At 42.1% G+C, this 27129-nt stretch overlaps 1 protein-coding gene across 1 annotated transcript in view; it reads right to left on the reverse strand.

Moving 5' to 3' along the window:
* The window catches only part of ano1a (anoctamin 1, calcium activated chloride channel a), a 295780-nt gene that overhangs the window by 18647 nt on the left and 250004 nt on the right, over positions 1-27129 (reverse strand). The window contains exons 24-25 of the mRNA XM_063061696.1: positions 15523-15675; positions 6358-6410 (exon numbers count right to left, since the gene is read on the reverse strand). Of these exons, the coding sequence (XP_062917766.1) occupies positions 6358-6410; positions 15523-15675 (206 nt within the window). The remainder of the gene's footprint in view (positions 1-6357; positions 6411-15522; positions 15676-27129) is intronic.

Here is a 27129-nt window from a genome sequence, read left to right on the forward strand (position 1 = left end):
CCATGTTACAGGCCTTTCTGCTAACAACATTGTGCCAACCTTTTAACATACTCCAAGAAAAATCTAACCCTTCCCTTTCACATAGCCCTCCATTTCTCTTTTATCCATTGCCTATCTGAGAGTCCTTAATGTATCTGTCTGTACCATTTGGCAGCACATTCCACCACTGGAATTTAAAAACCCTGTCACCCCCAATACTTTCCTCCAATCACCTTAAAATTATGGCCCCTTGTATTAGCTATTTCAGTCCTGGGAAAAAGTTTCCAGCTGCCCTTTCTGTTTAATGCTCCTATTATCCTGTACACCTCTATCAAGTCACTTCTCATCTTCCTTCATTCCAAAGAGAAAAGCCCTAGTTTGCTCAACATATCCTCATAAGACATGCTCTCTAATTCAGGCAGCATACTGTTCTCCTCTGCATCCTCTCTGAAGCTTCCACATCTTTCCTATAATGAGGAGACCAGAAATGAACATGATACTGCAAGTGTAGGAACATAATAGCACAGTGCAGGCCCTTTGATCCAATGTTGTGCTGACCTTTTAACCTATTCTATCTTCAATTTAACCCTTCCCTCCTAAATATCCATTAGTTTTTCTATTATCCATGTACCAATGTAAAAATTTCTTAAATGCCCTGAATGTATCTGTCTATCCCAACCATTCATGGCAGGATGTTCCACATACCCACAACTCTGTGTAAAGAACTTACTTCTGACATCCCTCCCCCTTCTTTCCTCCAATTACCTTAAAATTATGCCCTCCCTGCCATTGAGATTTAAAATAAAATCCTACAGATGGATTTGGTTTAATATTCCTTCCACTCAAGAATTCAAAGCACTGTACCAACTCTATAGTTGGATGATCAGCCATCATCATACTGAATGGTGATGCAGGCTCGAAGGGCCGAATAGCCTACTCCTGCACCTATTTTCTTTGTTTCTATAGCTCAATATGATGCTAAGTGCTAGTACAAACAGCCAAATGGCATGGTAGCGTAGTGGGGCTAGTGCAATCGCTTTACAGCACCAGCGATCACTGATTGTTCAATTCCTGCTGCTGTTTGTAAGGAGTTTGTATGCTCTCCCTGCGACTACATGGGTTACCTCTGCCTACTCCAGTTTCCTCCCACATTCCAAAGATGTACAGTTAGGGTTCATAATCTCATCCTTTTTCATGATAATAGTACCATCCTTTGCTTTCAAACATCCACCTGAAGAACAGAGGAGCTTTTTAATCAGTGATATTCTTGATTTGTTGATGTAACCTTTTTGGATCAGTAATAGGGATTCTTCCTATTTGCTCACATTTCTGGTTTAACCATTCATCTTCGGCTTTTTGACATAAGCTTTTAACTTTTTAATCTAAGGACTTATATTCTGTAGGATTTGCTTTCTTTCGTCTCCTTTCTTCCATTAGATTTTTGATTTCATCTGTCATCCATTTGTTCTTTGTGCTTTTTTCTTTTTTTTTAAGAATCACTGACTTTGCTGATTCTACCAAGGCATCCTTTAGAGAGTTAAATTTAATTTCTACATGATTGTTATCATCTGTTCTTCAGGTGGATGTTTGAAAGCAAAGGACAGTACCATTATCATGGAAAAAGGTGAGATTATGAACGGATGGACTGAGTATATTCAGTAATTGTTTGAAGACAATCGAGGTGAAAAACCAGAAATTAAGAAAAACATTGAAGGTCCAAGTATTTTAAAATCTGAAGTTTGTAATGCAATAAATAAGATGAAGAAAGGAAAGGCAGCAGGTCCTGATGAACTAGTTATGGAACAAATTTTCGCCCTTGAAGATTATGGAATTGAAAAATTTACTGATTTAATCCATGACATTTATGAGACTGAAATAATACCAGAAGAGATGAGAAAATCAGTATTGATCACTCTTCCTAAGAAACCTGGAGCAATAGAATGTGAATTACATAGGACCATAAGTTTAATGAGTCATATCGCCAAAATACTTCTAAGAATTTTGATGACAAGAGCTAAAAGTAAGATACAAGCTGAAATAGGTAAAGAACAATGTGGTTTTCTGAAAGACAAAGGTACAGGAAACACAATATTGATGTTAAGGATACTATCAGAAGGAGCTATTCAAATGCAAAAAGATTTGTTTGTTTGTTTTATCGACTACACGAGAGCATTTGATAAAGTGAAGCACAATAAGTTATTTGAAATATTACAGAAAACTCTAGATCTAGATTTAGAATATCATGGATAACAAAAACCAATTTCCCCCGAGATCAATAAAGTATGACTATGACTATGACCATAACTATGGAAGACCTCCGCCTAATCAGAGATCTGTACTGGGAACAAACTGCTGCTGTAAGAATAGATGGAGAAGTGAGTCAGTTTGCGAAAAGAGAGGCGTTAGACAAGGGTGTGTTTTCTCCCCTGATTTATTTAATGTGTACAGTGAAACAATATTACAAAAAATAAGAGACATCTTGGGAATCAAAGTTGGCGGTGAAAACATCAATAACTTCAGGTATGCAGATGACACTGTGTTAATTGCAAGTACAGAGGAAGAACTACAAAACTTAATTGATATAATTGTTGAAGAAAGTGCATAAATGGGTCTATCAATTGCAAAAAGACAGAATGTATGGTGATATCAAAAAAGAAGGAGAATCCTATCTGCAGGCTGAGAATAAACAGGGAAGACATAAAACAAGTACAGAACTTCTGCTACTTAGGAAGCTGGGTGACATCAGATGGCAGGTGCGACATGGACATCAAAAGAAGAATAGGGATGGCAAAAGACACCTTTACAAGAATGAAGAGTATACTGACCAATACTAAACTAGGCATGCAACCCGCCTCAGATTACTGAAATGTTACGTTTATTCAGTTATGTTTTATGGCTCAGAATGTTGGACAATATCTAGTAACATGAGGAAACAAATTGTAGCAGCAGAGATGTAGTTTTTGAGGAGGATGCAAAGAATATCATGGATGAAACGAATATCTAACGAGGATGTCATGAACAGAGCAAACACAAAAAGAGAAGTAATGTATGAGATCATGAAAAGGCAACGTAACTTCATTGGACATGTGATTAGGAAAGAGGAGTTAGAATGCACAGTAATTATGGGAAAGATTGAAGGGAAGAAAGCAAGAGAAAGACAAAGACAATTGATGATGGAGACAGCAGCCAGAGAACTGGAAATGAATACCAATGAATTGATCCACTTGACCCGAAACAGGAGTGTGTGGGCCATGGCAGTCAAAGCTCAAACTGGGCACAGCACCTGATGACGATGACAGTTAGGGTTAGTAAGTCATTGGCACTGGAGGCATGGCAACAGTTGCAGGCTGTGCCCACAATCTTCACTGATTTGATTTGATGCAGTCGACGTATTTCATTGCATGTATCAATGTACGTTTGACAAGCTAATTTTTCTATCTTCAGACTCCTAGCTGCCTACTGCCTCTGAAAGACCACTCAGCCATGAAGACTCAACCAATGTAAATTTGCCCAAGTGGCTAACTTTATGAAATATTTTGGAACACCAGAGAGTCACATAAAACACAATAATATGTTACTGTTCATTGAACTAATAGACCATCCGAGGTGACAGCGCAGCTAGATATATTGCATATTCTGCACTTGAACCCAATCCTGCTACTGGTCCAAGCAGTACTCCATTTCCAATCAATTTGCATGTGCTGTTTGTACTTTAAATTCTACTTTCCTCTCAAAATTGTTACATCCAGTCAAGCCTTTCTCTGTATCTTGGTACAGGCGACAACAATAAACCAAAATAATGAATAAATATCACTGCTAAATTTGAGCTTCCAGAAAAATACAATGGAGTAATCTTCAATTGTATTCTCTACATTGCTGGACACCATGCGTTCCTGTAAAGTAATTTTCTTTGAGAAAAAATTCATGAACTCATATACCCAACACTCCAAATGGCAAAAATTGATTTCCATCAGCTTATTGGGCCACTAAAGATACCGTGCTTGACAATCCAACAGCATCACTGCCGTGATCCCTGTACTGAGCTCAGCAGATGGAGGAGCTGCATTTTACACCTAAGGCAACTTCCAATTAAGGTAAAACAATTACTTTAAAAATACTCAGATCCAAACCAAAGTTGGATCAAAAAGACACATGAACTGACTGGCTTCAGTTCATAAATCTAATTCAATAAAAGCACCATCAGACTTGGTTGTATATACAGAATGCTATTATTTATACAAAAAGCTACATTTCTTCTCCATCAATCGGGTTTTAAAACTTAAAGCCTAAAGGGGAAAAATGCAAATGGCAGACATCCATTATGTTCAAAAGAAAACTGAACTCCTACATGATATTCCTTATTTGTCTGATCCAATGTCAATGAGCAGTGGCCACAGTTCAAGGAACTATCTTCACTTCCTTAAAACTAGCTGCACACGAACAGTTAGCATAATGCTATTACAGCGCTAGCTACCCAGGTTCAATCCTTGCTGCCGTCTTTAAGGAATTTGTACAGTCTCCCCGTGACCACATCCCTGTGCGCTCCGGTTTCCTTCCACTTTCCAAAGTCATACGGATTAATAGGTCAATTGGACACATAGGGGTAACTGGGTGGTGCAGGCTTGTTGGGCCGGAAGGGCCTGTTACCATGCTGTATCTCTAAACAAATAAAATAAATAAAATAAGACCATAAAGACATAGGAGTAGAATTAGCTCACTTGGCCTGTCGTGTCTTCTCCACCATTCAATCATGGCTGATCCTTTTTTTCCCCTCCTCATCCCCACTCCCCGGTCTTCTCCCCGTAATCTTTGATGCTGTGTCCAATCAAGAACCTATCAAGCTCTGCCTTAAATACACCCAATGACCTGGCCTCCACAGCAGCCTGTGGTAATAAATTCTACAAATAAAGGGGTTCTTCTGAATACTGGGAAGTGGCTGGATGATTCTTCCCTTCAGAACTCTTGAACTTAGATACATCACTCTAGGAAAACCACAAGAGAAATTGTTATGTTTTGGAACTTCAAAACATTAAACTAATTCAAAGGAAGACTCGGGAGTCTGAAATGCGGGTCTGACTTCGTGTTTACTTGCACACATCTCATGTGGTAGCGTGATGATGTATGCAATTCATGTATTTATACATACAACCCATAATGAATTATTTAAACAAACAGGAATGCTTAATCAAATAATATATATTTTGTATATATATCAAAAAATATATAACACACATACACACACAAGATCACTCAAAATTACTGAGGTATTAAATACACAACAGAAATGTGAGGAAGTATTTAAAAAGCTAGGGTCAAGAGAACTTGCATCTCTGATAGGAACTTGTCAAGAATGTTACAGATGGAAGCCCAGAGGTGGTCATATTTAGGCAGCATGCACTGTGTCCTTCAATTAGACTCTTTCATTGCAAGGTGCTCTTTTGTATTATCAGTGCCTACGATCCTGAGTTTGCAGAAGGTGATATTGCAAGCCCCTTCCATTTTACTGGGAAGACTCAGCAAGTTAATTAAAAGAACAGTATAGCACAGAATAGGTCATTTGGCCCACAAAGTCGCACCCGTCTTTATGCCAACTCATATTAAATGTCCCCTTTCATCTATTTACCTCCATTCCCTTCTATCTAAAAGCCTCTTAAAATCCACCAAACTGCAACCATTGAGATCACCTACCACTCTCCACGTAAAAACTTGCCCATCACATCACATTTGATGCTCCAACCCATCCCCCCCCACCTTAAAAATATGCCCTCTAGAATTTGACATTCTTTAAATACCTGGCAGAAAGATTGATGGGTCTTGGCCTGAAACGTCGACTGTACTCTTTTCCATAGATGCTGCCTGGTCTGCTGAGTCCCTCCAACATTTTGTGTGTGTTCTATCGTACCTATTCATACGTACCATAATTTGAAAGATCTCTCCCAGGTCTCCTTTCAGTCTCTGGTACTTTCGGGAGAACACCAGAAGGCGTTCATTGAACATCAATGTTGGCTCACCTCCAAAATTCCCTGGCTTTTGCGAGAAGATAATTCTACTTGAAGTGTTATGATTAACTTAACAAGTGACCACTCTCTCTTCTTGAAAAGTTAATTTTCGCCCCAAGTTCCAACAGCTCACTTTCACTGTACTGTTTGGACACCGACTTGGCTCTAACTTGATTGGTTTTCAGCTGAACAGGAAAGCCCTCAAGTCCTTTATGAAATTTTTCATAAAACACAACCAAAGTAGTTGGCAGACAAGTGTTAAGACACTTAGGGCAAACACATACAAAGAATTAGTCACTTCCAAATTTGTTTATTAAATGGTAAGATGGAAAATTTCCCAAAGGAACATTTTTCTGTTAAATAAATAATATGAACTTACATTAATGATGACTGCCAACTTCCCAATGCCTCTGAGAATGTTGTACCAGATACCTAAAAACAACAGGAGAATGGTTACTCTATTTTGGACCATTCTAACTATTGTCAGACTAGCTCTAGGCTATTCCCATATGTTGGACAGGCTCAGTTCCTGATTCAAAATGACAAATCCAACCCAGACTGAATTCTTCAGTTATTCACACATTCAGAAGTAACTCAGTTTAATTGCTTGTTTAGCCTTTAAACCACTGAAGAATTCAGAATTAGAATTGGAATCAGGTTTAGTATCACCAGCATATATTGTGAAATTTGCTGTCTTTGTGGCAGCAGTACAATGTTATAAATAATAACAAAACAACATGAATTAAAGTAAACATATATATTAAATATGCAAACACGAGGAAATCTGCAGATGCTGGAATTTCAAGCAACACACATAAAAGTTGCTGGTGAACGCAGCGGGCCAGGCAGCATCTCTAGGAAGAGGTACAGTTGACGTTTTGGGCTGAGACCCTTCGTCAGGACTAACTGAAAGAAGAGCTAGTAAGAGGTTTGAAAGTGGGAGGGGGAGGGATGGAGCCAAGAGCTGGACAGTTGATTGGCAAAAGGGATATGAGAGGATCATGGGACAGGAGGCCTAGGGAGAAAGAAAAGGGGGAGGGGGGAAAGCCCAGAGGATGGGCAAGGGGTATAGTGAGAGGGACAGAGGGAGAAAAAGGAGAGAGAGAAAAAGAACATGTGTATAAAAATAAAAAAAATAACGGATGGGGTATGAGGGGGAGGTGGGGCATTAGCGGAAGTTTGAGAAGTCAATGTTCATGCCACTATTTAATATATATTAAATAGTTGAATTAAATAAGTAGTGCAAAAATAAAAATAAAAAAAAGTAGTGAGGTAGTGTTCATGGGTTCCATGTCCATTCAGAAATCAGATGGCAGAGGGGAAGAAGCTGTTCCTGAATTGCTGAGTGTGTGCCTTCACGCTCTGTACTTCCTTCCTGATGGTAGCAATGAGAACAGAGCATGTCCTGGGCGATGGGATCATTAATGATGGATGCCACCTTTTTGAGGCAATGCTCCTTGAAGCTGTCCTGGATACTATGGCAGCTAGTGCCCACGATGATTCCAGGATTCGGCAATCTCTGGGTACCTCTGCCACTATATTCATTAATTTTAATGATTCCAGCGCATCTACGGACTTGCTAGCAGAGCAGACATGTACAGTACGGCAGGGAAATAAGCAGGTTAGTGAGAGTGAGATGCAAGAGACTGCAGATGCTGAAGTCTGGAGAAATGATGCTGAGATACATTGTAGGATGCACTGGGACACATCATCAGTGATGTAACCTGGGGTCGTCGGGTGTTTCGGGCCATCCAACATCAGACTCCCTTGCCCAGGCGACCCAGCCAGGGTTGATCAGTCCCCGGATCGTGTCCCAGTAACACTGTTCCACAGGTCACACCTCTTGATCCATAGCCATCCGGAGGCTCGCTCAGCAGCCTCTGTGATGGTCCTGATGGCTTTTTTCTTTGCAGCCCTCCATAATGCCAAGGAGGGAGTAGTTAATGCAGAGCGAGCAGTCAGCAAAATCTCTACACCATTCCCTATAGGCTCACATCGTGCCCTCCACCCATCCCTGGCACTGGAACGTAGCAATTTGAGCACAAGTATATGACAATATGTAGAACCTCACTTACACATTATAATAAATGAGATGGCATGGTGGTTGTGCAGTGAGTGTAACACTATTATAGTGGCAGTGACCTGGGTTCAATTCCGCCGTTGTTTGTAAGGAAATAGTATGTTCTCTGCGTGACTGTATGGATTCCTCCTGTGCTCTGGTTTCCTCCCACATTCCAAAGATGTACAGGTTAGTCACGTGGGTGTAATTGGGCAGCGCCAGCTCACTGGACCAGAAGGGTGTGTTACCATGTTATCGTCGTCGTCATCATCATCATCAGGTGCCTTGTGGTTACCATGCTGAATTCAGGTGGCAGGCTGGGGGTACGGCTCTACCAAAGGAGGGGTAAGGTGCTTCTTCCCTCCACTAGCCTGCAGGTCACCCTTGGGCAAGGTGTAGCACCTGCTTAACAACCACCCCCCCACAAAATCAGGGTCATGTGAAGCCATGAAAGCAGGTGGTGGATGGTCATATGAGCAGCTGGTACTTATCACAAGTCCTGGTTATGCAACCACTGACACCAGGGCAGACAATCTCTGAAGAGTATTGATAATGGCTGGGGTCGCCTTTCTTATTAAGACACTGCCCAGAAGAAGGTAATTGCAAAGCACTTTTGTAGAAAAATTTGCCAAGAACAATTATGGTCATGGGACCATGATCATCTACCATGCTATATCTCTAAAGTTACTTTTAAAAAGCCCAAGTCCATTCTTATTGCAAAATCATAGCAAGTAATGCAATAAAATCAGGTTATTCCATCACCACTAAGGCTTAGAGAACTGTGCAGGTTTCCAAGATGTGCCAAATCCAATCAGCTAACGTTAGGATGGATGCAGTCATCCTAGAAAAGGTGCAGAGGATAAGGCCATTTACAAGCGTGGTTCCAGGGACGATTGATTTCAAATATTAGGTTATATGGGGGAGGAGACAGTTTGATCTCCTTGAAGCAAAGCAGGCCAATGAGACAGCACAAGAAACTACAGATGCTGGAATCTGCAGTAACAATCTGCTAGAGGAACTCAGCAGATCAAGCAGTATCTGTGGGGCAGGACTTGGAAGGAACTGTCAAAGTTTCCGGTTAAAACCCTACATTAGGATTGAAAGCAAAGAAGGGAGATGGCTAGTATAAAGTGGAGAGGGGCGACAGTGAGATAAAAGCTTAAGTTGAGGAAGGACGAAAGGCGATAGCAGGTGGCGCCAGGTAGCGGGGTTCGTGCAGTGGGGAGAAGGGCAGGTAGAGTTAGGAGATAATGGTAGGTGGAGGATACATGGAGACAGGAGGGAAGAAGAGAGAAACAGAAGGAGCAAGGTGGGTGAAATGGAAGGTGAAGATTAATGGGAAGATGTGATGGGGGCATACAAAATCATCGTATGTTTATAAGCAGGAGTCAGTTTCCTTTAACTGATGGTTCCATGATTAAGGGACACAGACTTGCAATCCTTAAACCAAAAAGATAGTCAGAGGCTTTTTCCCAGGGCTGAGATGGCTAGCACGAGAGGAATAGTTTTAAGGTGCTTGGAAGCAGGTACAAAGGAGATGTCAAGGGTAAGTTTTTTTTACACAGAGAGTGGTGAGTGCGTGGAATGGGCTGCTGGCGGCGATGGTGGAGGCGGAAACGATAGGGTCTTTTAAGAGACTCCTGGATGGCTACAGGGTGCTTAGAAAAATAGAGGGCTATGGGTAAGCCTAGGTAGTTCTAAGGTAAGGACATGTTCAGCACAGCTTTGTGGGCCAAAGGGCCTGTATTGTGCTGTAGCTTTTCTATGTCTCTATGAAAAAACACAAGGGAAAGTTTATTTCAAACCGTTATTAGAATTCACGATCTGCAGAGATAATGGGAACAGAAACAAGTAGGGCTTTCAATAGAGTAAAAGGCAGATATCCAAGAGGGAATTATTTCCAGGACTCTAGGGAAAAAAACAGCATTAACAGAGTTGCCCTCCCAGCTGTCAGGAGTTACCTGGGGGAGGGTTGGTCAAACTGACCTCCTGCTCTGCTTTGACAATTACATTTCTTTACTGTTACAGTGGACCATTTATATGAGATCCCAATGTGTCCTCTACCAACTCTAGTCTGTAGGCAATACTCAACTCCACGGACAGGATGAGGCAGGAGCATTGCTAAAACAGCTGTCCAATTGAAGCTTTCATACTTGCATTCAATGAAATGGAAAAGGTTGGCAAGGGTGCTCCTAATATAATTCAAAGTTGAAAGTTAGGATGATAAATGTGAGTTTGTTATAGTCCTGATATTACAAAAACTGAATTGTGTGCTCACATTTTTGGACTCAGAAAGTCTAGATTCTCATGGGTTTGATCAGCTCTGCTTATGCTTAGCTACTGGGATGAAAAGAACCAATGTAACAAGGTCGGGGGAAGGTTGGCCATCTCATGGGAAGCTGGAGTACAAAGAGTAATAGGTGTGTTACAACAGTGGTGGCATCCAGCAGATGTGCTGTCTCTCAGTTCCAGAGATCTCAACTGATCTTCACCACTGTGCGGAATTTGATCGTTCTTCCTGAATCTATACTTATTGAATATTGAAAGGCCTAGATACTGTGAACATGGAGAGGTTGTTTCTTATAATGGACTGGCGGGCACAGCCTCAAATTAGAAGGATGTCCCTTTAGAACAGAGATGAGGAGGAATTTGTCCCAGATAGCTGTGGAGACCAAGTCATTGAGTATATTTAAAGTAGAGATTATTAGGCTTTTGATTAGTAAAGGGCACAAAAAGTTATGGGGGAAGGCAGGAGAATGGGGTTGAAAGGGATAATAAATCAGCCATAATGGAATAATGGCTGTGGCCTTACTTTCAGGGACTCTGTGGTTCATGTTCTGTGGATTGATGGTTTGCTTTTGTTTTAAAAAAAAGTATTTATACAATTTTTTTTCTTTCCAGCACATTGTATGTTTAACTGAATATGTGCTGTTTTTTTGTGGATTTTATTGTGTTTCTTTATTCTGCAGCTGCCTGCAAGAAGATGACTCTCAAGGCTGCATATGGTATATGCATTTTCAATAATAAATGTACTTTGAACTTTTTGAACTTTGAATGGCCTTATTCTGCTCCAATGTCTGGCCTCCTTGGTCGTGTGGCTTTCCTTCAGTGCTCCATTTTCCTTCCCCATCACAAAAGCTGACAGGGTAGTAGGTCAAGTGGCCATTGTAAATTGTGTGACGAAAGATGGTTACAAAAGTACACATAGACTAAGATGTTAACTGTCCTGTGCTAGCACCAGTGGGATCAACAGTTGATCTGCCACCTGCCTTCAGGAGAGAGAGATAAGTAAGACAATGGAGCAGCATTTGGAAATGTTAATGAAAAGATGAGAGAGTTTAACGGAAGGAGACACCAGTCTGAGTATTGTCAAGACCGGCTCCTTTTGAACCCTGAACTGTTTGAAGTGTGATGGACAGGCGATACCCCAGCAGGGGGATAAAAAGGGGCAGGTTCGCTAAGACAACCCACACGACTCCACGAGGTAACGAGACCCTGAAAGCAGTGTGCCCCCCCCCCACTAGTTGGAGGGAGTTGTTGGAGGTCTGGTTGCGGGACCAGCCATAGACGCACATGGTAGAAAGGTACGGATTGGCGGGAACCTGGTGTGTGTGTCCACCCTTGCCTGGGTGCTGGGTTCACCGCAGAAGAACGATCGTATCTGGAACGGAGGGGTCACAGTCGGTGACCTCAGAAGACATTACCAAGGACTCGCCCGAAAGCTAACTGCGAGGAATATCGAAGGTCTGTGTGGAATCCGTTTTTAATATTCATTCGCTTTCACTCTCTCTCCTTTTCTCCACCCAACGGCACAACAGTGATTACTGCGAACTGAACTGAACTCAATTGAACTGAACTTTGCGTCACTTGAAACTGGTCATTTACCCCTAGACTGCGATAGAGCTTGATTGATCCTATTATCCTAGTTCTGTGTACATGTGTGTTTTATCGTTGCTGAACTGTTGCATTTATTATCCTTGTGATTAGAGTACTGTGTTACTTATTTATTTAATAAAACTTTCTTAGTTCCAGTAATCCAGACTCCAACTAAATGGTCCATTTCTGCTGGTTTGGCAACCCAGTTACGGGGTACGTAACAATTGCTCCTGGTGTGTGGGTGAATGGCACAATCTGGGAGAGGTGAGCTGATGCAAATGCAGAGCTAGGTGTGCAGGATTGGTGTGGATGGTCAGCCTGGGTTTAATGAGCTGAAGGGCCTTTTCCTGTGACGTTGGACAATGACATTATACCACCCTCAGGCCTAGCCTTCTTTAAAAGACTTTGCATTCTGAGTACCTCAAGCATATTGGGCTTGAGGAGCTGCAGCACAGACTCACCAGATCATGCTGTGCTAAAACACATTAATAGCCTACCTAGAACAAGCCCACAGTCCCAATCATTACGGAAAATTAAGAAGTGATCACAACAGTTTAAAGATTTGATGTAGTGGTGGTTGTCCACCATGTCCAATGAAAACCTAAGCAGGAGAGTTTTTAAAGTTTCACTGGGGCAGTTCTACTCTCTCGACCTCAGGAGTCCGGGTCCAAACAAGTGTCACAAAGTGAGGTCTTCCTTGGCTGCAGTGGATGATCATGCTGTTCTCTGTGCCTTGTCATGCCCTTCACTGAGTGTTGCAGTACCACCTTCTTAGCCATTGGATCTCACTGTAAATCTCATCTGCCAGACCCGACTTCGCATGCTGGGACAGGCGTGTCCCTATCTCACTGGGGTATAATGCCACCAGCTACCATCACCTGGTTTAGTCCCCCTGTCAAAGCGGGAGACCAGGGTGTGGCCGCTGTCACATGCAAACAGCAACCTGGAGTGACAGGTGAGAGCTGAGTGTCTGATGCCATAAATAAAATTCAATTCCTTGTGTGCGAGGAGTTCAAAATGAACAACATCACAAAATACAATACATCTTGGCACAGAGTCGGGTGGAAATTTGAAATCAGCCTAAAAAAAAATAAATTGAGACTTGATCACTTGAAGTTTTCAAAATGGAGACTGATGGCTTTTTGTTAAGCTAGTGATTGTTATGGAGAAACAGCAGGTGGAGGTACAGTAAGATGCAGATAAACCCTGACTGAAGTGTGCACTGCAGCGGACTTGAAGTGCACGTTTAACTCCAGTTCCCACGTTCTCCGGCCAAAGACCAGCCATGTTTTTCCCTTGACCATGATAAGTGGCTGGATGCCAATTATTCCACAATACCGCAATCAAATTAATTTAGGAACCGCTCCGTTTTTCTGCCCTCTCATTAGATTTCCATCTTCAGGCCTGCAGCAAACTTTAATCATGTGAGCACTTCCACTTGTCTCAGAACTAAATAAACTGGATCAGTATTGCTGCTAATTTAAGAAAATTACTCTGTGGCATACAAGAGTTAATGTTTTGTTGACCAGTTTTTGAATAATATCTATTTCTGGAACACCCCAACATATGGTGCATATATACAATGCCAGTAAACTTGATGACTGTTATGTCCCAGACAATACAATCTGGGAATTAGGTTAGTAACTAGTTTCCATGACTTACGGATACTACTGAAGCACAAACAGCTATGCTTATTTCAAATGTATTAACTCATTGCTTGTGATGCAACAAAATGGTTTGAAGCCAAATTGTCTTAAGTTTTGGCATTGTTTATCTCAAGAAAAATAGAATAGGATCAATGTCAATAGCTCCATGACTTTAGGATTTGTTTTTGCGACAATATTTTAGATTCGTAATTTTATACAGTATGGAAGCAGGCCCTTCAGTCCAATGCATTGATGCTACTATTAGTAATAGTGAATACAAAAGCTACTGAACTATTGTAAAAATCCATCCAGTCAACCAATCCCCTTAAGAGATGGAAATCTGCCACCTTTACCCAGCCTGGCTCATATGCTACTCTAGATATTCAAACTGATGGTCTCTTAAGTATTATGAGTAGTTTGGGGCTGCTTATCTACGGAAGGGTATGTGGCATTGGAAAGGATCCTGAGGTGGCTCACAGGAATGATCCTGGGAATGAAAGGGGTAATGTACGAGCAGCACTTATTATCTCTGGGCCTGTACTCACTGGAATTGAAACCTATTCAGATATTGAAATGCTGATATAGAGTGGATATGGAGAAGATGTTCCAATAGTGGGAGGGTGCAGGACCTGAGAGCACAGACTCAGAATAGAAGGATATCCCTTTAATACAGATACAGAGATGAGGAAGAATTTCTTTAGCGAGATGGTAGTGAATCTGTTGGATTCATTGCCACAGACAGCTGTGGAGGCCAAGGCATTGGGTATATTTAAAGTGGATATTGATAGGTTCTTGATTAGTAAGGGCATCAAACGTTATAGGGAGAAGGCAGGAGAAAGGGTTGAAAGGGTTAATAAATGAGATGATGGAATCAGTAGTCCATGTGGCCTAATTCTGCTTCTGTGTCTGATGGTCTTAACTACCTCTCACTTAGGGGCCCATTCAAAACTGGACAATATACAAAAGGCTTACCAGTGGCATCACAATCAATTAACAATTTTAAAATGGGTGCAATTACTAGGCATATTTCTAGGGTTGTTAATGGAATCAGGATTTTTGTGGAGGTAATATTTTAGTTGGAGAATATATGGCAGTGGCTCGTTCATTTGTGAACTTGGCCTTCTACGTGGATCTCAGAATGAAATGACCAATTGTTCCTTCACACCAGACCTTTACGTAGTTCCACTCCTCTTGTGTTTATTCCAGAACTTTGCAAGATCTTGCATAAGTAATCACACAATACAGGATGACACACTAGTGTAGTGGCTAGCATGACGCCTCTACAGCGCCAGCAGCCTCTGCTCAATTCCAACGTTGTCTATGAGGAGCTTATACATCCTCCTTGTGACCACATGGGTTTCCTCCCACATTCCAAAGATGTACAAGCTAGCAGGTTAATTGGTCACGTGGGTTTAATCGGGTGGCGTGGGCTTATTAGCCCAGAAGAGCCTGTTACAGTGCCGTATCTCTAAGTAAATAAAAAAACAAACATGACCACTGCAACACCTACAAAATGTCGGAGGAATTCAGCCGGTCAGGCAGCCGACATTTTGGGCTGAGACCCTCCTTCAGGACAGGAAAGGATAGGGGAAGATGCCTGAATAAAAAGGTGGGGGCAGGGGAAGGAGGCTAGCTGGAAGGTGATAGGTGAAGCCAGGTGCAGGAGGAGAACAAATCTGATAGGAGAGGAGAGTGGACAATAGGAGAAAGGGAAGGAGGAGGGGACCCCAGGGAGAAGTAATAGGCAAGTGAGAAGAAGAAGTGTCAGAGTGCGGAGCTGGGGGGGGGGTGGTAACAATACCATTTGTCGTTGAACCTGGTTGCATCACCTTTCAGCATTAACAATATGTTGTGAGGAAGGTCTTTCTTCAGCAGTTACTGATAAATGCACATAGATATTGTTCACAAGTCAAATCACAAACTCAGCCTTGCAGATAGTTAGCGATAGTTAAGATTTACTAACCGATGTCCTTTGATCTTGCCGCGTTGGGTCTTCGGAGTTCAGAGATAAACTTTTTAGCGTCCAGCCGGATTTCAATGACATTGTTCAGCAGTGCAAACAATGGGGCAAGTGGGAAGGATGCCACAAACAGCGTAACAAATCCAAACTGGATAACTGCAGAAAGGGTATATCAACAATCAGTGCAGAAAGACTTTCTCTTATTGAAAATCCATAAACAACAAATTGCACCCAGAGCTACATCCTATCCTGGGGTCAGAACATAAAGTGCAGCAATATACAGATATCAAATGTAGTAATATGGAACAGCATCAAAGAACTCAGCACTGTAAACCACATTGTAAAATTCTCCATGTGCATTGCTTGTTGTATTATCCCAGGAATGAAAGGGTTAATGTAGAAGGAACCAGAATCAGGTTTAATAGCTCTAGCATGTGTTCTGAAATTTGTTGTTCTGCGACAGCAGTATATTGCAATACAGGATGAAAAATCTAGAAATTGCAATATTATTTATATAAATACATAAATATATATTTAATTAAATTAAATAAGTAGTGCAAAAGGAGAGGAAAAATTAAGGTACTGTAGATGGGTTCGTGGTCCATTCAGAAATCTGACTGTAAGGGGGAAGAAGCGATTGCTGAAACGTTGAGTGTGTATCTTCAGGCTCCTGTACCTCCTCCATGATGGTAGCAATGAAAAGAGGGCATGTCCTGAGTAATGGGGATGTGTTTTATGGCTCTGGGCCTGTACTCTCTGGAGATTAGAAGAATGGGGGGGGGGAATATCATTGAAACCGATTGAATATCGAAAAGTCTAGACTGAATGGCATGGAGAAAATGTTTCTAATAGTGGGTGAGTCTGGAACTAGAGCTAACAGCCTCAGAATACAAGGATGTCACTATAGAACAGAGATGAGTTGGAATTTATTTAGCCAGTGTGTGCTGAATCTGTGGAGGCAAGTCATTGGATATATTTAAAGTGGAGGTCGATCGACAGAGATTGATAGATTTTTGATTGGTAAAATTGTCAAAGGTTACAGAAAGAAGGCAAGAGAATGGTGTTGAGAGGAATAACAAACCAACTATGTTGGAATGGCGGAGCAGACTCGATGGGCTGAATGGCTTAATTCTGCTCCCAGTTTATGATCTAAAGTGGCAGGCCGGGACAAGAAAATGTTTCATACGGCATACAGCTTCCCGGGCTATGTAAATAGAGCTATTGATTTCAAGGGCTGGGGAGTCATTAGAAACCTTTATTAAACACTAGTTTGTTCACATTTAGAATTATTTTGAAAGAGGAAACAGGTGTTGAAGGAGTTGCGGAAGAGATTTCCTGAAGTCGCTCCAGAGACAAGAGGCTTTAGTTATGCTGGATAGACTGAACATGGGGTTGATGTCCTTGGAGCAGAAGTGGCTGCAAGATCTCATAGATGTATGTGAAATCACCAGTGGAATTGACAGTGCTCCCATTGGTGAGGAGGTCAATGACAAGAAGTGGCTGTAGAATGGAGGGAAGCAAACAAAAAGTGTGGTCAAATCTCAGCAACATAGTCAGCATCTGGAAAAGCAAAACTGTTAATATTTCAAGCCCCTTAAACATTAGAACCCTGTTTCTCCTTCAGTGTATGCTGACTGACCTGCCAGATATTTCTAGCATCTTATTTTTATTTCACATTTCCAGAATCTTCACTTTTACTTTCAAAAAATAAAGATGATTGGTAAAAGCCTCAAAAGAAACAGTTTTTAATAAATACAGCTGATGTGTTGGGAGCAGAACACATGGCCACGGGGAGAGTGGAGAGTGGAGGCAGGGCGGAGATATGTCTCTACCAAAGCAGGTGTAAGGTGCCCCTTCTCTCCACTAGTCTGCAGGTCACCCTTAGGCAAGGTGTAATGCACCTCCGTAGCACTGCACACCCCCCGTCCCCCCGACCACCCTCCGATTAGGGTCACATGAAGCCATGGGAGCAGGTGGAGGATGGTCATGTGAGCAGATGGTGCACATCACGAGTCCTGGTTATACAACCACTGACACTAGACAGACAATCTCTGAAGAGTATTGATAATGGCTGGGGTCACCCGTCTTGTAAAGGCACTGCCCGGAAGAACGCAACGGCAAATCACTTCTGCAGAAAAATTTGTCAAGAACAATTATGGTCATGGAAAGACCATGATCACCCACGTCAATGTGGCACATGATATATGAACGGCATCCATTAAAGTACAGATATGGAATAAAATGTACAGACATACATAAATATCATTATAAATACATACTGGCACTTAAGTGTTTATGCACATTTTATTCTATATTGGCACTTTAACCTCTAACTTTATTTTTCTATATATCTTTATTCTTTATAACTGTTGAATGTTGTTTTCTGTTGCATGTCACATCAACATATCACAGTGAATAGCTATGCATATAAATGTATACGGCAAATAAAGTTGATCCTTAATTTAGAAAATCTACCAATACAGCCGCAACAATCCACATGTATCAGATGATCAAGTTTTTCCTGCATTGTTTTTTCTACTTAATCGCTCACAACAGCTTTTGTTTGAAAAAAGGGGACTCTTGCAGTTTTAAAATCTTGGTTCCTGTGTGGCGAAGTATGACACTGAATGATCTCCATTCTGAATCCATTCAATTTCAATCTGTCTGCATTTTGTTTTGCAGACACAGGAGAGGCTGTGGAACCTTGTTAACTTCACAGCAGGCAGCTAGTAACTAACATTTCAAAGGCACAATGAAAGCTACAGGAGTGGTCCACCAGCCTCTCAAGCTTGTACCACCATTCAACCTGATCATGACTGGTCTATGCTGGTCTCAACTTCCCTTCTGTGTCTGTTCCCTATTAAAAGTTCAAAGTTCACATTAAGGATATTATCTTCCAATTTGGATAACCTTGTATTTAACAATGTTGTCTTCCATCTACCAGACCCTTGCCCACTCATTAATCTTTCTTTATCTCTCTACAGACTCTCCATATCCTCTGCACAATTTGCATTTCCAATAAAGGGCATTTAGTCATGAACTGATAATTCATTATTTAATTGAACAGCAAATAAGTATGCATAGAACTGAAGTGTAAAAATTTAAAAAAAAGTTATTGCATAGGTATGAAAAGAAGTCAAACAGTGAGAGTGTTTAGATAATATCAGTGGGACAGCCCTGATTTTAAACTGTCAATAAAACAAACATTGTAAGCAGCAAATGGTTATTTTCACATTTTATTGGTCTGCCAGACCCTTGCCTACTCAGTTAATCTATCTATATCTTTCTGCAGACTGCCCGTGTTCTGCACAATTTGCTTTTCTGAAACAACGCATTAAGTCATGAACTGAAAATTCATAATTTAGGTAAATGATAAAACTTTTGAACAGAAAATAAGTATTTATGGAACAGAGGAGTAAAAAATAAAAAGGTATTGCATAGGTGTACAATTAGTCAAATAGCAGAAATGCTTCAGTAATATCAATGGGGCTGCCCTCACCTTAAACCAAGACAGTAGAAAAGCTTCAGAGAGAAGGAAGTGATTAGTTTTGCATTCTAATTGGTGTCATCCTTTACTGAATTCCCTCTTATCCAGAAAAAAAATTGGACAAATCCCACAGGGTTGTCAATCCTCATCACACATTTCAAAACAGAGCATTATTTCAAGTCTGACAGACAATTTATAAATAGTTAGGCAGATACTCTGGAGAATGGAATGTCAGAAAGCCGGATGAGACAGGATACTGCCGAAGTCACAGAGTCACTGGGAAATGCTTTTCTGAATGGGATGTGGTTAAACTGGCAACAGACTGTGAAGCTTCAGAGTTTAAGGTGGTTCCGAGTAGATGAGGGAAGAGCGGTCAGTGGTGGAATTTACCGTCTGTGTGGGGAAAACCCATCACTAAAATAACAAAGAAAGTAACATTTATGAAACCTCTTTCGTGTGCTTCTTTAAACAAAAGTAGTTGCATGGTCCGGCCATAATGGGTCTCTTCCCCCCCATCCAGGGCATCCACCAGATGCACTGCGTTCATAGAGACTTCAGCATTATCAAGGACTACTCCTATCCAGCCCATGGTCTCTTTGACCTCTGACCATCAGGCAGAAGGTACTGTGGTACAAGAACAAGGACTGTGAAACTTCTGAACACCCTGCTACCACCCAATATACATTACTTATGACAGCGCCAGAAACAGTAATACTGTTGTATATTTAACTATTTGGGTGGCAGGGTGGGGATTCTCTACCAAAGGAGGTGTAAGGCACTCCTTCCCTCCGCTAGCCTGCAGATCACACTTGGGCAAGGTGTAGCACCTGCTTAGCCCTTACCACCCCTGATCAGGGTCAAGTGAAGCCATGGGATCAGGTGGTAGATGGTCGTATGAGTAGCTGGTGCACATCTCAAGTGCTGGTTATGTGATCACTGACACCAGGTAGACAATCTCTGGGGAGTATTGATAATGGCTGGGGTCACCCGTCTTGTAAAGACACTGCTCGGAGGAAGGGAATTGCAAATTGCTCTGTAGAAAGATTTGTGAAGACAGTCATTGCCATGATACCGTGATCCCCTATGTCATATGACATGGCACATAATGATGATGAAGAGCAGTGGGGCTAAGCTCCCACTACCTATTAAATGCTCTCAATGGCGTGCGTCTCAAGCAACATACGTCAAAGTTGCTGGTGAACGCAGCAGGCCAGGCAGCATCTATAGGAAGAGGCGCAGTCGACGTTTCAGGCCGAGACCCTTCGTCAGGACTGTTTGCGTTTAAATTCACTACTGCGAAGCCTCTTCCGGTGATGCCTACACCGAAGAAGTTTAGATCCTCTCTTCGACGGGAGTTCAGTGAAACCATCTCTCACTGCTCCCCATCTGTAATTTCTTCGGCTCTTCAACTTTTCGACCACATTTTGACTCAGACTCGCTATTTTTTTCCTTCAGTTAGTCCTGACGAAGGGTCTCGGCCTGAAACGTCGACTGCGCCTCTTCCTATAGATGCTGCCTGGCCTGCTGCGTTCACCAGCAACTTTGATGTATGTTGCTTGAATTTCCAGCATCTGCAGAATTCCTGTTGTTGGCGTGCGTCTCAAATAGCTTCTGAAAACCAAGTCCAGCTCCCAGCCTTCATGTATGGATTAGCTACTAAGCCTGGTTGAACCATTTCTACTGACAAGAGATGGGGCAAAGGCATGTTACTGGCACCTTAAAATCAGTCACTGTGAGCAGATGGGGTCTCATCAGTCGTGGTTGGCAGCTCATCTAGGAGAAAGAAAACGCTGATCTCAAACCTCCCCTGCCTTGCAGCTGCACCCACTCATGGGGAAGGTTTCAGGAATAAATTCTGAGGAAAAATATGGAGCTGGAGTCCCTAAGGCAGTCCTATGCTGAGTTCAATGCTGACTGGCAACTCCTGGGATGCCACTGCTGCCAAACTTTACCAGTCTCTCATTCCTTTAGGTTCATCAGCTGCACGGAGTTGGGGAGCCTGTTGCGTGGGCAACAGCTTGCTCTCCATACTGTACTGCCCTGGCTTGTGTAGCACACAGACAGCTGGTTAGAAACAGCCATGGTCGATCCCCAGCAATGGAGGGTCTCTTATGTATTACACTGTACTGCTGCAGCAAAACAACAGATTTCACCACATAGGTCTGTGAAAATAAACCTGATTCTGTTTCAGAAACAAGCCCAGAGACAAAATTTCCCTGGACTTTCCACTGAGTACAATGGCAGAGCACTGACGGGCTGAGGAGAGGGGCTGGGTGCACTTTGCATCCAATCCCTTACTTTATGCTATGGCTGACTGGGACAGCTGATGCAAGCCAACTTAACACAAGTGGAGTGGCCATCTGGAGTAAAATTTGTAGGCAAGATTCTTATTTGTTTGACTCTAACTCAGTTCTTGGACATAAACATAGAGCCATTGAGCATTACAGCACTGAAATAAGCCCTTCAACCCAACCAGTCCATGCCAATCTGCTTTTCTGCCTAGTCCCATCTTCATGCATCCGGACCATTGGACTCTATAACCCTCCCATCCATGTAGATATCCAAACTTCTCTTAAATATCACAATTGAACCTGCACCCACCACCTGTGTTCTCTCTAATTTGTAATGACCAGTCTGCTCAAAAATCTTGTGGGCTGCGCAATTTTTTTGCCCAGTGAACAGCACGTGCACACTGAAGTAAACCTGAAGCTATTCTAAGGATAACAAACTACCAAGTCCAGTTTGTTGTTCATTGTTTAAAAGAAATGAAATAACTGTCATTAAGAACTTTGATCTCCTCAGGGTTTGATCGTTTTCGCTCTCATCCATCAACACTCTAACAAAACATATGTAGCAGGCCTGTAGCAGGTGTGTTGAAGGATTTTCCCACCAGAGCTTTTGTACACTGTTCATATGTGATTTGTTTGCTAAACGAAGATTTAAAAAGTCAAGTTTCTAAATATCACTCTGCTTCTTCCCACTTGTAAATTCTCCAGCAACTTTTTCATCGCAACAATATACACAGGTATCACCAATTTCTGTATTGTACATAAATATTTCTTGTAGTTGCATGCTCCTGACCTCATGACCTTTTAGTGTAGCAGTTTCTACTGTTTCACTAAGCCATTCGGCTTCAAATGAACAAACAGTTCTTTGTGCTTCATGACCTTTGCTTCTTCGGAATTTGACAGAGTGAATCAATAATTTCTTCAATAAAAACACTATAAGTAAACCAGTTCTAAAATCTGTAGACAAATCATCGCAAACTCCACGTTGTCAACACCATCCACATCGGAAGCGGAAAAGAAAACGTGATTGTGTATGATCATGAGCTATACTTAACATGCCAATGAGATAGAGGGTGACAACCTTTTGTGCGCAGTTTAAATTCCTTTGTGCATTAGTAACAAAAGATGTGTGCATGCACACACCTTAGCGGGAACATTGCCCACCACCTCCTCAGCAAGCTTGTTCCAGCTCCTTCCAAACTGAGGGAAGCATTGAATTTCAGTACATTCACTGGAAAGCTGTTGTGGAGAAAGACAATAGTCTAGGGTCCTGCACCACTGGATACTGAGGCCTTGGGCCCTCTGCAACCTCCTTTAAAACATTTCACGACTTCATTGAGGAGAGACTCAAGTGACATCGGTACATTGCAAAGGGATATTATTGATTTGGAAGGTGCAACAATGATTGTAGGAAAAGACAGGAAAAGACTATATTTACTGTGTATGTATGTAAGCTCATGACTAAAGTACATTTGGAAATGTACTATAAATAATAGAATATACTGTAGATGTTGCCTTAGGCAAAACAATTCTGAAGCCTTCAACATCTGTCATTTGTTCTGTCTGAGGTTTGGGCCTTGGTAGCCATTGCCACCTGAGGCTCAGGCAATAGCACCTAGTCTGCTTGACCTCAAGGGATACTTCAGGTACTGAGGGTCAACCTATTTCCCTCTCCATACACAGAACTTGCTAGCTTAGCTGGTACTGAATTTGGGCAATGGGCCAGACCCAAGATAGTCCTAACCCTTGTTTTTGAAAAATAGTAACCAGGCTGCAAAAGGAAAGTTAGATAAAGAACATGGTAAACAAACAATTATTTAGACACGGAGATGATGTAGTCTGAAACATCGCAGGGGATCTCTCAGAATTTCTCCTGATAGCATCATGGAATCTTGAATTCGCCAATATGATCTGGAACTAGTTAGGCCCACAGAGAAAACATTAGCTTGCTGAAGTGTCAAAATCCCAGAGTAGGAGCTGAACATGGAGATGGGGGTGCTCAACAAAATGGATGTGATTTTGATGGAGAAAGTGCAGGGGAGATTCACCCCGAATGTTGCCTGGATCTGAAAGTTATGGGGAGAGACTGGATAGGCTGAAAATCATAAATACTAGAGTTTCAGCAGATGCTAGGAATCCAGGGTAACACACACAAAATGCTGGAGGAACTCAGCAGGTCAGGTGGCATCTATGGAAAGGAATAAACAATTGACGTTTTGGGCTACTGAAGGGCCTTGGCCCAAAACATTGATCATTTATTCTTTGATAGGCTAGGCTTGTTTTTCCTGGAGCAAAGGAAGCCAAGGGGAGACTTGATAGATGAATATAAAGGTTATGAGAGATATAGGTAGCTTAAGTGAGTGGGCAAGGGTCTGGCAGATGGAGTACAATGTCAGTAAATGTGAGGTCATCCACTTTGGAAGGAAAAATGAAAGAGCAGATTATTATTTAAATGGTAAAATTTGCAGCATGCTACTGTACAGAGGGACTTGGGAGTGCTTGTGCATGAATCACAAAAAGTTGGTTTGCAGGTGCAGCAGGCTATCAAGAAAGCAAATGGAATGTTGGCTTTCATTGCTAGACAGATTGAATTTAAGAGCAGGGAGGTTATGCTGCAACTGTACAGGGTACTGGTGAGGCCGCACCTGGAGTACTGTGTGCAGTTTTGGTCTCTTTACTTGAGGAAGGATATAATGACTTTGGAGGTCAGAGGAGGTTCACTAGGTTGATTCCAGAGATGAGGGAGTTGAACTATGAGGAGAGATTGAGCCACCTGAGACTGTACTTACTGGAATTCAGAAGAATGAGAGGAGATCTTATAGAAACGTATAAAATTATTAAAGGGATAGATAAGGTAGAGGCAGGAAGGTTGTTTCCACTGGTAGGTAAGACTAGAACTATGGGACATAGCCTCAAGATTTGGGGGAGTAGATTTAGAGTGGAGATGAGATTAGGGGTATTAAGAGTTAATGGGAAAAGGCAGGTGGGTGGAGATGAGTCCATGGCCAGATCAGCCATGATCTTATTAAATGGCGGGGCAGGCTCGATGGACCAGATGGCCTACTCCTGCTCCTATTTCTGGTGTTCTTAGGAGAGGTAGACATAGAATAGATAGTCTTATTCCCAAGGTAGGGGTTTCAAAGATATGAGGGCACAAGGGAAAATTCTCCAAAAGGACCACAACCTTGCCCTTGTGCTTGGAAGCTTGCGTGCCTCAATGACCCAGACTGCTATGTTGGCTGGAGTCAGGGCTTTCTGCTTTGGCTCTTGGTAGGGTCACCCATGCCAAACAGGTCAAAGGGTAGAGGACAGACTAAGCATAGTCCACCCATCCTCCAGGTTCTGGTGTTCAGCTCAGGGCCATCAACCCTGACTAGTGAAATAAAATTGTTATGGAAACAGCAATGACGAATCCTTTTACGTCTGAGTGTGACAGTATTCCTGAGTCTCCACTGGGACTTGCATGACTGACAGTAGTGAAACTGGCACGATGAAAGAAGTCCTGAACATGGCCAGAGATGGAGGATCTTTATTACTGCCCTAAATGCCAGTGGTGTCATAGGCAGTAAGTACACGTTAAGATGAGTAATATCCATGGAAAGCAGTATTGATTTATCAGGACCCTCTAATTGCAGACAGTGGTGTGAAAAATGTCAATGTGTATGGGAAAAGGAAGAGAGAAACAAAGGCACAGCTCACATGCCCAGACTGCTATGTGCAGGATAATTGAACGACATTTGATGTGAGTAAATGCATACAGTGGCCACTTTATTAGGTACACCCGCTTGCTAAATCAAATATCTAATCAGCCAATCATATGGCAGTAACTCAATGCATAAAAGCATGAGGACATGGTCAAAGGTTCAGTTGCTATTCAGACCAAACGTCAGAATGCAGAAGAAATGTAATCCAAGTGACTTTCACTGTGGAATGATTGTTGGTGCCAGATGGGATGGTTTGAGTGTCTCAGAGGCCGCTGATCTCCTGGGATTTTCACACAAAAATGTCTCTAGAGTTTACAGAGACTGGTGCAAAAAACAAAAAAGCATCTAGTGAGCGTAGTTTTGTGGGAAAAAAATCTGGTTAATGAGAGAGATCAGAGGAGAATGGCTAGACTCAAGCTGATAGTAACTCAAGTAACCACGCTCTACAACAGTTGAACCCCAAAGTGGGTGGGCTACACCAGCAGCAGAAGACCATGAACACACAGTCAGTGGCCACTGAGTGTAGAAGGTCACAAGGTGAATCATGGGGATAATGGAAAAAGAATGACAGCGAAGCTGTACGATCGCAGACACCAGGTTTAAGGAGCACCTTAAGGAGAGGTAGTGAGGATGAAGGAGATATTTCCTGACCTCAGAGCCTTGGCAAAGAAACTCCATGCACAGCAATTCCTAGAGATAATCAGCATTATTCTTCTCTCGCACTGAAAGAATTAGACGGCTTCAATGATAGGTCACTGGTTGGGAATTTCACATGGTCCTGCTTGTTTTGAGAAAAACTTTCTTCCCTCCCAAGTGATTTACCAAGGATGTGGTTTTAATAAACTAGCAAGAGACTGTACACATGCTGAGAGTGCTGTCACACTCACAGTAATAATCTAATGTTAGAAAGAGTGGGTGTCAACGTCTGCTTCTCAGAACTCTCCTTAAAAAGTTGTTCAGTAGATCCACCAGCCGTATAGAATAACAGACTACTTCGCTACATTTGGGAGCCTGCTGTAATGACAGCACGACAATGGTTTTTAAGAGTAAATGGTTCTGATGAGTTACATATGTACCAATGAACAACCATTCAATCTGCACGTATCCATCTTGCCCTTTTAATATGATCAAGAACATACTCTGTCCCCATTTATTCTCATGGGGGAAGATACAATTTCAAAGTAAATGCTGAATTACACACAGTCCACTAATGATCACTTAATATGTTTTGGCAAAGGCTTAGTCCTCACAATAAGGATGATGACTTTTTATTCAACCCCTTTGTTTTTCTGCGTTTACTGAGTGATTTGGCAGTTACAAGTTCAGCTACTTGGTGAAGTGTATCAGGTCAGGGAGATGAGGTCAAGAATCTCTTTCCCATGTCTGGTCTCTGGGTTAGCATCTGGGGGGTCAGGAGCAAGGTTCTAGGAAGCTGGGATTAGCACTAAAATAGTTCACAATATGGAATAACAGAAAAAAAAACAAACATTTGCAATTCAAGTTTCAAAGAAAGTATAAAAAAATCAATAGTCAGAGAATACTACAGCACGGAAACAGGCCATTTTTGCCCATCTAGTCCATACTGAACTATTAACCTGCCTTGTTCCATCAACATGGATATGTACAGATCAAATAATTTGGGGAATACAGTTCATCTCCACCTTGTTTGTCATGGGTATGAACCCCCTCGTATCAGCAGCAGTAGACGTAACCCAAGGCCCAGTGTTGGAGCCCAGGATCCGACAACCTGCAATATGGGTGTTCATGGATGACACAGTAACCACAGTAACCCATGTCCAAGCAAATTGGGTATCGGAAACTCTGGACAACGTAAAGACCTGTGCTAGGATGACCTCCAAGGCCTGATGCATGGTGATCAAAAAGGGCAAGGTTACAAGCAAGTTCAGTCTTCAAGTACAGGGAGAAGTCATTCCACTCATAGAGGACAATCCAGTAAAGTGTCTTGGAATGTGGTTTAATGCAGCAATGACGAACAGCGCCAACATCACCGACACTGTAAAGCAGACTGAAGAGTGGCCGAAGAAGATCGATAAAACCAGACACTGGTAATTTTAAGACATTGCTTTACCAACAAGGTCTTCTACCAAGGCTGCCCTGGCTTTTCACAGTG

The sequence above is a fragment of the Mobula hypostoma genome, chromosome 11, assembly GCF_963921235.1.
Source record: "Mobula hypostoma chromosome 11, sMobHyp1.1, whole genome shotgun sequence".
Classification (NCBI taxonomy): domain Eukaryota; kingdom Metazoa; phylum Chordata; class Chondrichthyes; order Myliobatiformes; family Myliobatidae; genus Mobula; species Mobula hypostoma.